The sequence below is a fragment of the Coptis chinensis genome, chromosome 3, assembly GCF_015680905.1.
Source record: "Coptis chinensis isolate HL-2020 chromosome 3, ASM1568090v1, whole genome shotgun sequence".
In the NCBI taxonomy this organism is placed as follows: Eukaryota; Viridiplantae; Streptophyta; class Magnoliopsida; order Ranunculales; family Ranunculaceae; genus Coptis; species Coptis chinensis.
In genome coordinates, this window is record NC_141458.1 from 100,036,371 (window position 1) to 100,054,540 (window position 18,170).

Below are 18,170 nucleotides of genomic sequence, written 5' to 3' on the forward strand. Positions count from 1 at the left end.
TTGTAAACCCTTACGCACACACATCCTCTGTCCACGCGTATTACAAGCGCACCCGCGCCCTTACCTCTACACAGCTGCCCCCCAATTTGAACCGAGTCATTTTCATTCCTAACTCACCCGCACCATCCCCAAAATTTTCCATTCCAGATTGTCATGAATCCTCGAACCCCTAAAATCCTTCCAGAACAAATTTTTACCAGTGCTTAGTTTACACCATTTTTGATGTAGAAATGTGCATTAGGAAGTGGGATGGGTTGTGGTATTCAACTGAGGATTTTTATTATCCGGATTTGGTCTTGTCTTTTAACAAGAACAGGAAGGTTGAAGGTAATAGGGTTTTTGTGGATTTGGATGATGGTCGGAGGGAATTAACGAGAGGGAGGTTGGCTGAGATAACTGGCATTGAGGAAAGAAAGGTTGTCCTCACGATGCAGCAATCTCAGTTCGGGGGTATAACACCGCTAATGACAGAGACAGTCTTGGAAGGACGTTACAATTCGAGTTCGCATTGTGTTCGTTAGTCGTCTTTGAGGAGGAACCAGCTGGTCGTGGCTCAGTGGGTTGGCAGGAACATCATTGCCACCACGAAAGCCAGTGACATTAGTTTGAATTGTCTCCATGTTCTATGGACCCTGCAGACCAAAAGGTATGGGTTTTGTTTACTTGAGTTTATTATTAATGAGATTATCGGAGTTGGTGGTACTACCGTCGCTTTCCCTGTTTTGATAACGAAGGTAATGTTGTTGTGGGGATGTGTGCCGGGTTTGGATAAGATTAAGTTGAAGGTGCATGAGAATGCACGGATTTATAGAGATTGTGTTCAAAAAGATTGGAATGTGCCTGAAGTGTTGGCTGCTGAAATGGAGTTGGAGGAGGAAGACGATGCTGCCTGTTTTGATGCAGGAGCTTTGGAGTTGGCTACTACTGATAGAGCCTGCTTTTCCTTACTTCATAGGGGCTCGTGAACTCTCCATACTCAGTATGAGACGATTCGAACAGGCCATCATTCTATTGATGACCTCTGTGAGGCCATTCAGACTAGGCAAGGCACAATTATCAGTAACCAAGCCAAACTTCAGGAGAATATTTAGTTGCTCAGTGATAGTCACCAAGATGTCTAGGATAACATGGAGTCTCTCTCATCTAATAAGGAGCATTGGGAAGCCATGGATGTGTTAATGGAGCAACAACGCACATTTTAAGTCAAAGTTTTACGACACCTGCCACCGCATGAGGGTTCTTCTTCTGCAGACTCTAGAAGGCATGAACGTCGTAGACGCAGGAGGGATGACTCTAGCCCATCCTCGTCTCGTGGCTAGTTTTATTGTATTATTGTTGTTTTAAGATTATTTTCCCTGCTTTTAGTAGATTTTAATTCTGAATTGTTTTAGTTAAGTAGTTAATATTGAATTATGTATTTGTTATTTTAAATTTGAAGTTGTTTTAAATTCCGGCATATGTTATGTTTGTATCATGAATCCCACCCTTCCAACTTGTTTGGGGGTGGACTTATTTATTTAGCATGCCTCTACTCATATCCACGTATTTTTTTCGTAATATTATTGCCTGCTTGATAAGGATCGGTTTAGGTGCGTATGTTGCTAAATTGGTGTAGCTAGAATTAGCTAGTGTTGTTTGGTGCAACCTCAAGGAGTAGTGATTAGATGATTGCTATTTTAATTCCAGCCAAAAAGCTATTGGTTTGGTTTGGGAGTATGCATCTGGTTTGTTTCTATTTTGGATTTAGCAATGTTCTTTTTCCATCATGTTGCCTTAATTATTTGGGCAACTTGTCGAACTTAGAAACTAGTCCTCTATAAATACAGGGTTCACTTTCAATTTAACACCACACCTCTCACTTTGCACATCTCACATTTATAAGGATTTTCACTTCAGAGCACATCTATTACACGGAGCGCGCACGCCCCCTATTTTGCCTATACTCATAGCGCACACGCCCCTAAAGTACTAGAAATCTTGTCAGACAAGAGTGCACCCGCGCCTTCACCTCAACACGACTTCAGTTCTGATTTGTGGGATCTTTCGCAGTCACTTCCATGAGTTCCATGGTGAGTTTGTTTGATATGAAATCACCTAGAATCATTCCGGAGCAATCCATTGACGAATTTCTCGATAGTAACACGTATGGATATTGGTTCCGCGATAGGATTGTGTAGTCCGGATGGCATAATCTACTGGTAAGTGCAAATGACACTTATTCTCTTGCGCTTACTTCGTATTTCTATGACCATTGTAAGTTTTTTTATCAACTGGATGGGGAACAAGTGTTATCTGTCACTATTGATGAAATAACAATGGATTTCAGCAAGTTTTTGGTAGCCTTTGCTGTTGGGATGCATATCACGAGCACCCCCACTTCCAAAACTCATGGGGTTATATGTCTGATAATATATATAACTATGAGTATTTCCAAGAGACTTATGGGGCAGGGAATTTTTGTATAGAGGACCAAGGGAATCTTAACGTAGCCCTTGGTAGCTTGTCCCCTAATATGGGCACTATGATGTTTTTTATCATGCTAAATATCTTAGGGGAATGGCAATTTTCTTCTGCGAATAACGCTGCTAGTGACGTTTTCCTTGCTTTAGCTGAGAGACATATGCTATATGACATTCCCCAAACCTTAGTGTCCAACCTAGCATGAGCCCATAGTATGAGGCATAAGTACCTTTGATAATTAGTAAATTGATTCTTAATTATCTATAGATGAATATAAATAACTAATGATCAACTACCTTATCAATATTATTCCTACTCTCAATTCATTATACAATATAGAGAGTCAGGATTCGTTCCACTCTTAAACTACCAAGACTAAATAGAATCCAATTAATCAAACAAAAGGAACAATGATGAGAGTAATATGTGATATGAAAACAGTAAATAAGATGTCAAAACAGTAAATATAATGATGATAAAAGGGTATAAAGAAGATTTAATCCACCACGCAATTCGATTGACCATTAGGTTGATTATCGAATTGCCTATTGATCCCTAGTGAACACCAAGTCCTCTCGGATCAAGGCTTCACTAGCATGAGAGTTTAACTCCACCACAAATATCTTTGGTGGTGGCTCTAAACTCTAGTTCAACTATTATGATCTTTATCTCTAAACAATCATAAGAATCAAACTTAAAACGCTAATACAAATCCACAACCATACTAATTACCAATCATCCTCACATGGCTTCATAAACCTCCTCTAATGGAGGTTTAGCCTTGTATCATAGGAATCATATTAACTAAATATTGAATAGAAGACATAATTTAAAGATACTTGAATTGAATAAACTAAAGCTTTTATTAATAGGTTCTAATGGAGGCTACAAACTAAACTAATTAACTAAACCTAACTTAAACTAAAGAGAGAGAGAGAGAGAAAACCCTAATTTAAAACTAAACTAAATAGGGGAGTAGCCAAATTTTGTTTTAGCCTTAACCCTCTTTATATAGGAGAGGGTTAGGTTATAATTTCGTGCATGGGCTTTTAGGCTAGATTATAGACCCATAAATCAATTCCATAACCCAATTGGTTAAATCCAAGACATCCAATTCTGGTTGTGTTACTGTAGAACGTGTTTTCGCCAACTTATATTGCTTTGATTGAGTCAAGGCTTAGACCATTGGAAATAGCTTTCTGAGCCAGTCATTTTGATATAAAATGGGCCTAATTCCGAGGCCTGAGTCCAAAGATATGGCCTTTTGAAGTTTCGTTGACTTTTCTTCAGCTCTCTAATCCGGTTTGACTTTCACTTCACAGTGTTGACTTGGGCTTTTTAAGGGTTTTTTCTCCATTAAACTCGGGATTTCTTCATGGAACTTCTCTAGCAATCAATTTAGCTCCTTTTAGCGCCTAATTAGTAACGAATTGACATTTATTCAACTCCGAAGCCTGAAATACTCAAAAGCACGTAATTAGTGATAAACTTATATTATTAATAACATAATTGGCTAAATATAAATACTATTAAAGGGTTTAAACTACAGTTTTGGGGTCTTATCAAACCACCCCCAAACAGTATTTTGTTTGTCCTCAAGTAAATATGTGAAATTAAAATATGTGGCAAAAAATTTATTTTTAACTAGTCTCGTTTCGCTGAGTACGACTGCATTGACCATATGCAATAAAGTCTTAAACCACTAGGATTTTCCTAGTGGACGAGTTATAGTGTCATGACAGTTTTCTAGAGAAGGTACTCACAAACTTCATTTATACTACAACGACTAAGAAATAAAAGTAATTGTTCCCTAATTGTTCCCTAATTTTATCTCAGAATCTATACATCTCATTAGTATTTAAACAATGATGATCATTCTAAAACTTAAACTAATACGTGCATAATAATCAAATCATCTTAAGATAAACAACTATACAATGAACTATGATATGAAATGCAATGGCAGGTCCGTTTCTGAAACTTTTGGGTAGCGTGCCTAAGTAGGTTCTCACAAGGAATGTGTCAAAATACATAACACTCTAATTTTTCCACTCAAGTTTTCTAACTCCAGTGTGCAGTGGGCACATATTTCCTCATAATCTCAATGACAATCTAAGAAAGCCGAGGCCGATCAAACACATCTACCACTTACTATCACACAAGCCTATTCCTAATTGAGCTAGATGTCTTTATTAGGTGATACAGGGGCATAGGTATTGGTTAAAGAAGGAAGGAAATGGATATTCAAAAAGACAAGTCTGAGAAAATAGGGTCTTCATATTATGTAACTAGAGAAAACCTTGTTCTTTTGCTTCTACACTTTGTTTCCATCCTTAGCCTTTTTATTTTGTCTTTTTGACTCCTTTTATTCTATTTTTGGAGTTTTTATTTTATTTCTATTTCTATTTTTCTTTTCTTTTCTTTTCTTTGGATGAAAACTTCTTTTCTTTTTCTTTTCTGAAGCAACTAACTAATTTTTGTTTACACAGGTTTTTCTCTTCTCTTTTCTTCACTCATCCTATTTCCCATACTTATCCAGATAGGTAGGCTGCTTTTATTTTTTATTTTGTTTTATTGGGTAAAGGATTTGTGGTTTGTGAAAAGGCTAATGAAAGGCTCAGTGGGGCGACTAGCGGATAATAAATTTCATATAGATGTGAATATCTGGCTATATTGATCCAAAGAGGGCCTAAATTCTCGCTTAGGATATGGTGTGGTGATCAAGCAAGTGGATGTGTGATTTCTCTACTCATAATTTACTTCTCCCTTGTGTCATCACTAAGATATTTCACTCTTATGAGGTTTTTAGGCTAGATGCTCACAGAATATGTATTAAGTACTCTAACCTAGGTCTCAGAAAAATACTGCCAAGTACAATCAAAGATGCGTATACAAGATGTTCATGAAAAGATGTAATGACTATTACCTATATATTAATCTAAGTTTCAAAAATTAAATCCTAATTCAAGTACTACGTGAGATTTCTAGACTAATATCATAATGGAGAAGGGAACAATACTATTATCACTAAGTGCCTAGTATAAACAATATTTATGATTTTTAATATGTTATAAAGAAAAGTGCGTAATTCACATCCTAAAAGTGCCTAATTTTTGCAAATGTTTCTATCCCACCCCCAAACAATCGAACGCTTTGTCCTCAAAGTGTAAAGAGATAAGGAAAGAATTTACCATAGAAATGTGGCAAAAATTGGCAGTACCTGTAACAGAAATATTGTAAAGATGATATAATAACATGAAGCACAATTAAACTGTTACGTACTAACTAAATTAGAGTAACATGACAGGCAAAGGGTGGAAAAACGTTTTGAAATGAAATACCAAAATATACCACCCCCAAACAAAATTGGAAAACTCTTTTTAAGTTTGAAAATGTTTGTTTGGCCCATACTCTAGAAAGGTGGTATTATACAAAAACTTGGGTCTTTTAAAGTTAGATTCCCCAAACTTAATGTGATATATATGTATTAACATGCAATTTACCATATATCAATAATCTAAATAATTGTGGATTTTTCCATAAATAGTTAACACGGAATACACCATCAAATAGAATCAATCACCAAGATTTTCTATAACGTGGGTTAGTGGAATGGGAGTGAATTCTGATGGATCTAGAACCTAACTGAGCATGCACCTTCTTCTTTTTCCTCCAACGAAAGGGAGGCCAAGTGAATGAGCGTGAGAAAATGGATAGTTTTGGAAAATATGTGGGATGTGGATAAGTTTTAGAAGGATGGAATGGAAAAAATGGTTGGATTCTATGAGGGATTAGCTCATGTGAATGGTGGTCGGGTGGTGCTTTAGGTAGTGTTTGAGAGGGATCATCACAGGCTCTTAGAAACTCATAGAATTCCTTTTCTAGCTTGATCGCATCCACATAATTATGGTATTCATTTCCATCTTTGAGGAATTCATCTATCTCGTCTATTGTGAGATTGACTCCATCTCTCATAGGGTCGAAAGGCAGGGTGAAAAATTCTTTCTTTATTTCATTTATGATCAAGGAGTCAAAATTGTGATTTTTGTCTTCTACCATAAGAGGGGTATCTACTAGTGTGGGGACGAGATCGTTGGAAGCACTAATGTGATATACAAAACACTCAATGAACTTCACTTCTTTTCTACAGGCAAACCTAGTTGTCTCTGCTTTTGTCTAAACATGTTAACTTCCACAGAAAGATTTCCAAAATAAAGAGTCATTGAGCCATCCCGACAATTGATTTGGGCATTGGCGGTTGCCAAGAAAGGAAGCCCTAAGATGATGGGAATGGAATCATGAGCAACTTCTATGTCGAGAATAACGAAGTCTGCTAGATAGTAAAAGTCTTGAACTTTAACGAGAATATTTTCAACTATGCCCTTGGGGTACTTAATAGAATGATCAGCTAACTGCAAAGTCATTTTGGTTGGTTGAAGTTTTGTTAGACGTAATTGTTAATATAAATAAAAAAAGTAAGTTAACACTCGCCCCCAGGTCTAATAGAGCAGTTATTATGAAGTAATCCCCTAAGGTGCATTATACAGTAGGACGACCAAGGTCCTTGTACTTAATAATCCCATTATGTTCAGATAAAGAGGGATATTGTTCAATTAAGAAGGCTTCGTTGGGTATGTTGGTTTTCTCTTCTTGGTGCACAACTCTTTTAGAAACTTAGCGTGTCCAGGTAGACTTTTTATAGCATCTAGAAGAGGTATGTTTATAGTCAGATTTTTAAACACGTCCCTAATCTCATCAAAATTCTCGTCCTTTTTAGACACAATTAGTCTATGGGGATACGGTGGTTTATCTCTATATTTAGCATAAGGGTCAAAAGTATTATTAGTCTTTGCTTTATCTTTAGCCATTTTCCATCTAGGTGTCCATATTGGAACCTCTACAGGTGTAGGATCATCAATTTCTATGGTGGTATTCGGTAAAGTTTTGCCTTTTGGTTGTGGTTGGACTGGAACTTCTACAGTTGTAGGGTCTTCAGTTTCTATGACAGTATTTCGTATGGTTTCATTTTCAGCTTCTATTTGCGGGCGATCTTTAGGCATAGTTACTTTGTTATCAACTACTCTCCCTGAACAAAGGGTAGTGACTGCCTGTAGGTCCCCTGGGGTTTTTTTTTTTTGATGAAGCTAGGGGTTCGGCTGACCCCAACCTGTATTAATCATAATCTCATATACATTCTATCTAGCGCATCCTCCATTACAAGTTTAGATAGATCACCATCCAAAGGAGGTAGGAAAAACAGCAATGAGTCATGTAAAACATTACATAGCTTTGACAAAAAGTCAGCTACCCGATTGGTCTCCCTATAAACATGTTTGAACTCCGCTACTTCGAACTGATCTTTCAAAGCAATAATGGAAGCGACGATATTAAGGCAGTACCAAGGGGGTTCCTCTTTGCCTATGATTGCCCGAATAGCACACTGTGAGTCAGACGCAATAGTTACTCTTGTAGCTCCAATGTCAACCGCACCCTTCATACCAATTTCAATGGCTAAAAGCTCCTGTGTCATAACTGACTTCTTAGTAGAACTGCCTGTGAATGCCAGTTTCACTGCCCCTGTTTCATCTCTAATCACTCCCCCAAATCCATTTGATTCCTCTGTAACCGACCAATCAGTATTTATCATCAGCTCACCTAGTTTAGGCCTAAGCCACGAGCACCAGCTGGGGTTCGTTTGTGTAAAGGAGACTTGTATACCGATTTTGTCAATCAGTATTCTAGCTGCTACAGTCTCTGGAACTTCCTTCAACACAGTTTGTAGATATATCTTCATCTCCTTTTGCACTCTGCTGAAAACTTGTTCTTCAGTACGTTGTTGCTGCTGAAATCTCCTCGCATTCCTTTCTCTCCAGATGGCGTAAACTGTTGCGCAAACAATAGCTTTTATAATTTCAGCTTCCATAGTAGCAGGACGACATAGCCGCAACAATCTGTACCATTCAGAGGTTGACGCTCTAACACAACAGCTCAAACCCATCCACCTCTTCACTTTTGCCCACACTCCTCTTGTAAACTGGCAATCAAAAAACAAATGTTTCGAATGCTCTCTTGAGGTGTTGCAAAAACAGCAATTCGACTGGGTTAATACCTTCCTCTTAACCAACCTGTCCTGAGTCGGTAATGCATTTGCAAAGAGCTGCCACCCTGTAAACGAATGTTTCGGAAGAACAAGCCTGCCCCATATCAACCTGTACCACTTCACCTTGTTTGGATCTGCTTAGAGCACGGTATCTTGCCGACCGGATGATGAATCTACCCGATACTGTTGGCGTCCAAATTACTTGGTCTAGAGAGAGTAGAGGGTTCAAATCAGTTCCTTCTATTTTCCTCTTGAGCTCACTGTCAGGCAAACTGGTAATGATCTGGTTCCATCTCCCATCTGTAATAAGCTCACTCACAAGCGCATTATCCGGAACATGAAGTAGTTGAACTGCTTCTGCCCACTGAATTAATGGTGCGTCATGACACCACGGATCATGCCAGACATAGGTCTGCCCACCCTTCGCTATCTGATGCCTTACAAACTTTTGAGTTGCTCCCCTGTACTTCAAGACATTTCTCCAGACCCACGAGGCATCGGTCGGTACTTTCATAGTCCAAAAGTGTTGGTTTCGGATATGATTTTCAACTGTCCACTGAACCCATAAGGAATCTTCATAGCTCGCAATTTTGAAAACTAGTCCACAATAGGCAGCCTTATTCCATGTCTTCGGATCCACAATGCCCAAGCCTCCCTGATCTTTACCAAGTCTGAGAGTAGCGTGACTTGCATGATGCATTTTGGAGTTCATATCTGGCCCTGACCAAAGGAATCTATTGCAAATCTTTGCGATGTCCTTCAAAGTTCTCTGGGGTAGGATGAAGGTTCTCGCCCAGTAGACATGAAGAGAGGAAAGGACAGATTGTATCAATTGGAGCCTTCCAGCATGTGTTAGAGACTTATTCTTCCAATTTGCTATCCTCTTTGTCACCATTTCTATCAACGGCAGGCACTCCTTAATTCCCATTCTAGAAGCAGTGAGAGGAAGGCCTAAGTATGTTACCGGTGGATGGACTAGTTGCACTTCCATTATATCCGCTAATTCCTGGGCTTCATGCTGACTCATACTACCCGCAAGCAGTGTAGTCTTCTGACTACTCAACTTCATACTAGTACATGCAGAGAACTCCTCAATGGTATTCTTCACAGCTTGAACCGTATTGGGATCACCTTTACAAAACAGCAAGATGTCATCTGCAAAGCTAAGATGTGTAATGCTCAATTTCTTACATTTAGGATGGTAAGAATATTCCTTCGCTGCCACCTTATTCCTCAACATACCACTGAGCACTTCCATTACTAAGACAAACAGATAAGGCGAAAGTGGATCCCCTTGGCGAAGACCTCTAGCACCAGCAAAATAACCTTGAGGCGTTCCATTTACTAAAATGGAGAAATACGGTGAGGAGTAGCACATTTTCGTCCACACAATGAACTTATCTGGGAATCTAAACCTTGCCATCACCATCTCAATAGTTTGCCAGCTCACGGTATCATATGCTTTGGTAATATCAATCTTGATAGAGCATCGTTTAGTCCCATGAGCCCCTGTGTATCCTCTAATAAGTTCATGAGCTAATAAGAGGTTATCCTGAATGGATCTGCCCGGAATAAAGGCGGATTGTTGCATGGAGATGATATCAGGCATAAATAGCTTCATTCGGTTAGTGAGCATTTTGGAGACACACTTATAGAGAACATTGCAGCAAGCTATCGGTCGAACTCTTCCACCCTGGATGGTGTTGCACATTTCGGGATGAGACACAAGTGAGTTGAGTTCACTCCTCTATGCACTGGTGAAGAGAATATAGAAAGAATAGCTTGAACAACCTCATCTTTCACCCATTGCGGTTCTTCTTAAAGAAAAATGCATTGAACCCATCGGGCCACAGGGCCTTATTATCCTCCATCTCAAACAGAGCTTGTTGAATCTCGGCCTCTGTAAACTCCTGTATCAATGTCTCTGCTTCATCTGGGGACAGAACCCTAGAAAAGTGCAGCCTCTCAAGGTATTCAGGATCACATCTAGCTGGGGACGGTTGTCCCAATAAGGTCTTATAGTAGTCAACAAAGGCTGCGGAGACTTCTTCATGCCCTTCCCTTCTAGTACCAGTTTCATCATTAAGAGCCTAGATCAAATTACGACCTTTTCTCTCTTTAATCATCTTATGGAAAAACTCATTACATTTATCTCCATATTTCATCCAGTCACATCGAGTACGGTGCCTGAGATCCTCTCCTTCCATGATGATAAGCTGACAGAGTGTTGACCGTGCCTCTTTTTCCCTAGTACATAGTAGAGCATCCATTGGATTACTTTGTTGTGCTCTCTGTATATAATTGAGTTCCTTCCTAGCAGCCTCAGTCTGCTTAGTTAAGTCCGAGCAGAAGAATTTTGCCCAGCTTTTCAACTTGCTTTTCAACAGTTTGAGCTTTTGCGTCAGAATGAAGAGAGGGCTGCCATTCACTTGCACCCTCCAACATTGCAAAAAGGCGCCCAAGAACTCTGGATGAAGGACCCAAAAGTTACTAAACCTGAAAGGAGGACTAGCGGCAACTCTGTTGATGATAGCGATAACTATCGGAGAGTGATCTGAAGTACCCGAGGGCAGGTATTCTGCATAAGAGTAGGAGAATGTAGTACTCCAGGCACTATTCACCAAACATCGATCAATTTTAGACCACTTCCTATCAAAATTGGTCCATGTATAGAACGCTCCAATAGCTTTGAGATCATACAGCTCAAATGTGACAAGACAATCCCTGAAAGGGGTGGTTTCCCTAGGGTGCACCGCTTCTCCACCAATCCGTTCAAACGAATAAAGAACATTATTGAAGTCTCCTGCAACGCACCACTCTCCTTGAGTGCCATTGTGAATATTGCAAATTTCAGCCCATAGCCTCATTCTATCTGCACTATTGTTACTTGCATATATCACAGTAAAAAAGAAAGTTTTCAGAGAAGGGAGCATATCAATCTTACAGTGTATAAGTTGCTCAGTCTCCTTTATTTTCGATAGTGCTATAACCCCCGGATCCCATGATATCCAGATTCTGCCACTGTCACTGCTACTGTAGTTGTTTACAAAAGGCCACGAAGGACAACAGAGACTACTGATAAGCTGAAACTTCTCTATTCGAAGGCAGTGTTTGTTGACTTAGGATTAGGCACTGCTTGACCTGGAAACACGCCTGCTTGGTTATTATTTGGGTTATATTAGGCATCGTTTGTTTTTTTTTTTTTTTTTGCTAAAAGATAATTGATTAATAAATAATAAAGTTTACAAAAGTAGAAGTTACAGATTAAGAATTGCTTAGAGAAGGTAACATCATTTGTGTACCTTTCCTAAAACATCAATGATCTAGTCGACAAATCTAAAATAAGTGGTGTAATGATTCTCTAGATTTTTCATGAAGAGTGGTCTACTGTCCCACTATTTTCTTTCACCTTGAGCTAAGGTTGCCCCATGTTTAGAGCACCCATCGGCTCCAAGGTTAGTCTCCCTCCAAGTGGCTGTGACGTTGATCCATGTTGCCTACTCATAGTTTGCCACTTTTCTCGAGCTCTCCAATGTATTTTATTTTCCTAAAAAGCTTGGACTACAGATTTCGAATCACTTTCCACCCATATATATTTCCATCCAAGGTCTAGCGCCTTTTTTATAGCTTCCACTATAGCAACTGTTTTAGCCATGTAACTAGTAGTGACTCCCAGTCCCCCTGCCACTGCACCTAAGAATTCACCCTTATAATTTTGAATAACCATTCCCCAACCTGATCTCCCAGGATTCCTTCTCGAGCACCCATCAGTATTTATCTTTAAGATTCCAGTTGGAGGGAGAGTCCAGAAACATTCAATGATTTTCGGTGCTCTTCTCAGCTTGTGTTGAAGATTGAAGACTCTAAGAATCTTTAAGTCATGAACCGAGTTTTCCATATGCCCTATAGATCTGTGGTGAGCTCGAATGATTGCTCTTCTTGCCAAAAAGCAAATTTGCGAGAAGCTTGAGGCTTTATTGTCCTATAACACTCTATTTCTGTTCTTCCAAAGACTCACCATCATTGTTAAAGAGCAAGCTTTCCACATATCAAGTATGAGAGAGCTGTAATGTTTCCCTTGCTGCTGCACATCCTGAAATGATTCTGGATCCTTGCGAGTGCTAAAAATGTCTCGAGCATATTTCCATACTCTTTTGGCCAAAGAGCATTGAAAGAGAATATGGTTCAGAGTTTCTTGATGATTGAGACAGATGCAACATCTGGAAGCCAGCTGCGTTTTTCTCTTTTGAAGTTGGTCATCTGTTCGAGTTGCACCGTTTGCCAACTTCCATGCTATCCCTTGTGTTTTCGGCAGAACTTTAAAGCTCCATATATACTTACACATGATGGTTTGGCTGCTTTTTTTCTGATGGCTTCATGAGCCTCTGAAACTGTGAAATTCCCTGTAGAAGAGGCTATCCATATCCTGGTATCATCTCTTGAGCTATTAGGCTGCGGAATAGTGCCCAGATCAATACCCATTTGTTGCAACACTTGAATCATATTTTCAGAAAAATGCCAGTTTTCGCCCTGAATACAGTCACTGAGCTTTGACTGGAACTTAACAATATCCTTTCTTTCTTCCTGAAAGAAGTCACAAAGTGGTTTCTTCAACATCCAATTCTCTCTCCAGAGATTAATAGAGGCGCCATTGCCCACAGTCCATCCATGTAGTTGTTTCATCTCACTTAGAGCCCATTTAATACCTTTCCAAACAGTGGATGTTTTGTAATTTGACCATCCCCCTGTTCGATTGGTATATTTACCTTTCATGAAGGACGCCCAATCACAATCCTCTGTTAAAAGGCTCCACTCTTGTTTCATAAGCATTGAGAGATTTATATCTTGAAGTCTCCTTATCCCCAGTCCTCTTTCCTCTGTAGGCTTGTATGCTTTCTCCCATGATACAGTGATATACTTCCTTTCTGTCGGGTTTCCACTCCAAATGAAATTTCTGATTATAGCTTCACATTCCTTTATCACTGATTTCAGCCACTTGTATATAGCCATGTTGTGCATTAGGATGCTGTTTAGAACATGTCTTGCAAGGACTACTCTTCCTTGAAAAGATTGTAATTTTGCGTCCCATCCTGAAGCTTTTCTTCTGATCTTATCCACCAAAGGAGCAAGTGCTATTTTCGTTACTCTCCCTATGACTAGAGGTACCCCTAGGTATTTTTCTGGCAGGGTTCCTTCCTTGATATTCAATGTCTCCTGTATAAGATTTTTCCTTCTGGTGGTCATTGGGCTGAGAAAAATCTTGCACTTGTCCTTGTTAATGATTTGTCCAGACGAGTCTTGATATCTATTAAGAATCTTGACAATATGTCTAGTGCATCTCATGTTAGCATTACTAAACAAGAAAATATCATCTGCAAACATTAGATGTGATGGACTACAGTATTTACCATTAACCACCATATGCAGAATCTTCTTATCTTGGACAAGCTTACTGATGTTCCTGCTTAAGCAGTCCTCTGCTAGCGCAAAAAGCATTGGAGATAGTGGATCACCCTGTTTCAGCCCTCTCTCTGCAGAAAAATGACCTTTCGGACCTCCATTGAGCATAATAGACATTGAGTTGCTAGAAAAAGCTCCTTTTAGCCATTGAATCCATACATCACAGAATCCCACATGCCGAAGGATTTCCCATAGGAATTCCCAATCCATTGTATCAAATGCTTGAGAAATGTCGATCTTGATTGCTATACTTCCCCCATACCAATGTGTTTGGAGTTCATTGATTAACTCGGATGCTAACCTAATGGCTTGTTGAGAGTTTCTATTTGGGATGAAACCATATTGCTCCTTGCTGATGATCTTTTCTGCAATTGGGCTCAATCTTGTGGCAAGAATCTTGGTGATGATCTTGAACACAAAATTAGATAGACAGATAGGCCTGAATTTGTTAACCTGATTGGCGTTTTTTTCTTTCGGAATTAACACAATGAAGTTCGAGTTAACTCCCATAGGCAGTCGAGATTTGATAAAGAAATATCTTATAGCTCTGACTAAATCATATTCCACAATGTCCCTGCATTGTTGAAAGAAAAAAACCGTAAAACCATCTGGGCCTGGGGAGCTGTCAGCTTTGAGGTGAAAAACGGCTGCCCTCACTTCTTGTGCAAATGGGATGGAAGATATCCTTACATTATCTTCTTCTGAAATTACCTGTGGCATATTATGAATCAGGCTCCAGTCGATCACATGCTCGGATTTTTTGAATTTATCCTCATAGTGTTTGACCAAGAACTCTCCAATGTCCTCCTAAGTGCTGAGTGTGTTCCCCACATAGTTTTTCAGTTCAGAGGTCAGAGATTTGCTTCTATTATGATTCGCCATTGCGTGAAAGAACTTGGTGCTTCTATCATTATCATTATCCCAGCTGGTTCTTGATTTCTGCCTACAGAACATCTGTTCTTGTTCTAACAACTGCTCCACTTTGTTTTCCTGTCTCACCATTTGCATGATGAACTCCTCGTTCATGTTCCCTTGATCGAATTGTTTTTGCATCTGCTCTAGACTTTTGGATTCATCTTCAACTTTAAATTTGATGTTACCGAAGATCTCCCTGTTCTAAGTTTTCAAAGCACTTTTCAGTCGCTTTAGTTTTTGTGTCAAGATATAGATTGAATGGCCTGACACTGGAACATCCCAATTTGCTTTACCAGTGTCTCTGAAGGTTGAATGTGAACACCACATGTTGAAGAATTTGAAGGGAATATTCTTTGGTTGAGGAATATCTACGCATCGACCAACTATAGGAGAGTGATCCGAGCATAGCCAGTTGCATACCTTATAGTTCCACCCCGGGTATTTGGAGCTCCAAAGAATATTGGAGAACATCCTGTCTAGTTTACCCAGAATTTTTAATCTCCCGACTTGCTTGTTCCACCAAGAAAAGTGAAACCCATTGCAAGGAACTTCCATCAAATGATTGGAACCAACAAAGTCTCTGAAATCAGTCATCACTGCTGTAATTGGTCTATGTCCTCCCTGTTTGTCTAAGTAACTCAGATAAGCATTAAAATCCCCAAGCATTAACCATGGAAGATTACTGAGACTTAGCTGTTGCAGATCATACCATAATTGCCTCCGACTCACATATATGCAATGAACATGAATAATAGACAAAAGTACTCCATCTATCTCCACTGTTAGTTGTTGATTAGAGCAATGTATCATATTTGGAGTAGCTACTGTTGTCTTCCAGAATAGCCAAATGTTAGGAACTCTATTTTGACTAGTATTGTAAAATAAGCAAGAGCTCATTCCCAGAGATTGGAGATAAGACTTGGAGATATCATCAGGACTGATCATAGGTTCTGCAATACCTACTATTTCAGGATCCCATTTATTAATGAGCATAGAAAGCCTATTTTGCGACTTGTCATTCGCAATTCCTCTTATGTTCCAAAAGATGCACCTCATTGAGATCAAGGTTTTTTATTGTATTTTAAGGTGTAAACCACCTTTAATTATCCCTTTTCCCAGTCCTAGATCGTGATCTGGACCTGGTAGCTGGGGGATATGTTTGTTGCATCTACCACTGTGGTTTGTTTCGACTCCTGAAGATTAGTTCAGATTCTTGAGTGTCATTCACCATCAAGCCCACATTTTGATCTTGTTCCTCTTGTTCATCATCCTCCGCCATGTCTCCCTATATGGAGGGAGGGGTTTCTAGGTCAGGATGTTCTTTTTCTTCCGCTCCATTATGCTGTTTGCGTATTAGCATTTGAAAAACTTTCTCCGCTTCAGTCTCGGCCAAAGTTTTTTCAGCATAATCTTCATGGACTTGAGATATTGATATGGCACTGCTTCCTGTTGTGTTGGGACTATGTTCTTGCTCATTCCTTTCTTTTCCAGCACTGTAAGTCACCTTGCGTTTCTCCAAAGGAAGTACATCCTCCTCCCTGACTGGCTCAGCAATTTTCTCGTGGATCTGAGTATGCATACTCTGATCCTGTTCTACTTCCTGAACTAATTCTCTTTCTTTGCATGTCCCCCTATTTGCATCATGTTCTTGTTCATCTACTAGCTCCTGCTCCTCTATATTTTGTATTTCCTCAATCACTAGACTCTCAAATCTATTATAGGTTTGAGTTTCCACCGGTTTCTCATTTGCTTTTGGTCTCCATATTGCCTCTCCGTGCTTACTAGTTTCAGGTTGTGTCTGTTTTCGACCTCTTTTCCTTTTCGTCTTCCCTCCGAGAAAATCTGCATCAGGTGTAAGGTCTATCACGACTTCTTTGTCTTTATTTTCTTTCCCCCTAGAAGTTTGCATATCACCTTTTAGTTTCCTACATTCAGTAACTAGATGCCCGACAATTTTGCAGTGGGTACACATCTTTGGTAACTTCCCTATCTCCACTGTCTGCCAAAACTTCACCGACTTTGTTTTCACATAAATCTGATCAGGGATGGGTTCAGATAGGTCCACATCTACCAGAATCTTCGCATAATATCCATATTCTCAATTAAGAGTTTTCTCATCGATTTGTATCGGATAGCCAACCCCTTTTGCAATGGACATAATGGTTTATGGTTCCCAGAATTCTTGTCCAAGTCCTGGAAAATGAAACCATACTAATGCATGAGACTACCTCTGGCTATCCGGACAAAAGTTCAGTGTCCACTGGCTAATTCTCATTGGACTTTTATCAAAGTCCCAAGATCCTTTCACCCAAACCCTATTTAGATCCTCAGCATTGGAAAATCGCAGAAATAGATATCATTTACCAATGGGAGTAATAATACACTCACCCGAGGGCTTCCAGATTTTCCTTGCTATTTCCCGCACTTTTTCGATTGGTACTTTCTAAAGATCAATTCTACCCACTAGACAGAACTTGCAATAAAGCAACCCTTTTTCATACACCTTTTCTGGAATGGTGATGGCTGGATAGTCCCCCATCTTCTCAGGGTTTGGAAGCTCTTGAATTTCCACCTGTTGTTATGTGGCTTACTTTGCTGCCTCTGCATAAGAGATTTTTGGAGCTGTTCCCTGTACCGTAGGCTGGTTTTTTTTTATTTTGTTCCTTACCAATGTCGATTCCTTGGGTAGTTCGCAGAGGATCTTGGTTGCTTCTTTTGTCATTAAAGGAGCTTTCGAATTCATAAATATCCATTCTTATATGTTTCTTTTTGGAACTCGGCACTATTCACAGTGGAGGATTTTACCCTAGAAGTAACAAACCATAAAGATTGGAGATACTAGCCTTTTCAGAACTCTCACTGTTAGCAGTGAATGATTTGACCCAAAAAGGCAAGAAGAGAAGAGATTTTCGGAACTCACACTGTTGAGCAGTGCAGGATTTTACCCGAAAAAGAAAGGAAATAACGATTGAGAAGATAGAGAGGAGTCTTTTATCTTTTGTTTTTGCTAAAAGCAGCAAAAGAGAGGTGTACAAGATCATAAGCGCAGCTTATGTAATAGCACACCCAGTCGCCCCTAATTTGGTCCCCATTTCTACCCCATTGAAAGGTTATGACACTCTTTTTCAACAATAACTCCATAAGCACATCGTTTGTTTCATTATATTAGAGTTTTGATCATGTTGATCTTTCATCAAGTTAGAGTTTTGTTGCATAATTTGATTTTGTTTTTCCA

General features: G+C 39.4%; 1 protein-coding gene across 1 annotated transcript; it reads right to left on the minus strand.

The window, feature by feature from the left end:
• Positions 1–10,359: 10,359 nt before the first annotated feature.
• On the minus strand, positions 10,360–11,427 carry LOC147512113 (uncharacterized). The gene is made up of 2 exons (XM_086598653.1): positions 10,748–11,427; positions 10,360–10,624 (listed from the first exon to the last, which is right to left on the minus strand). Exons 1-2 carry the CDS (start codon positions 11,425–11,427, stop codon positions 10,360–10,362), a joined length of 945 nt encoding a protein of 314 aa, XP_086454779.1.
• Positions 11,428–18,170: the final 6,743 nt, after the last annotated feature.

Bases quoted from the DNA above. Each gene is read 5' to 3' on its own strand.
- LOC147512113 (XM_086598653.1), bottom strand. From the start codon at position 11,427: ATGAGGCTATGGGCTGAAATTTGCAATATTCACAATGGCACTCAAGGA. The intron at 10,625-10,747 runs GCACCGTACTCG...AACTGGTACTAG, and splicing joins ATGGAAGGAGAGGATCTCAG to AAGGGAAGGGCATGAAGAAG.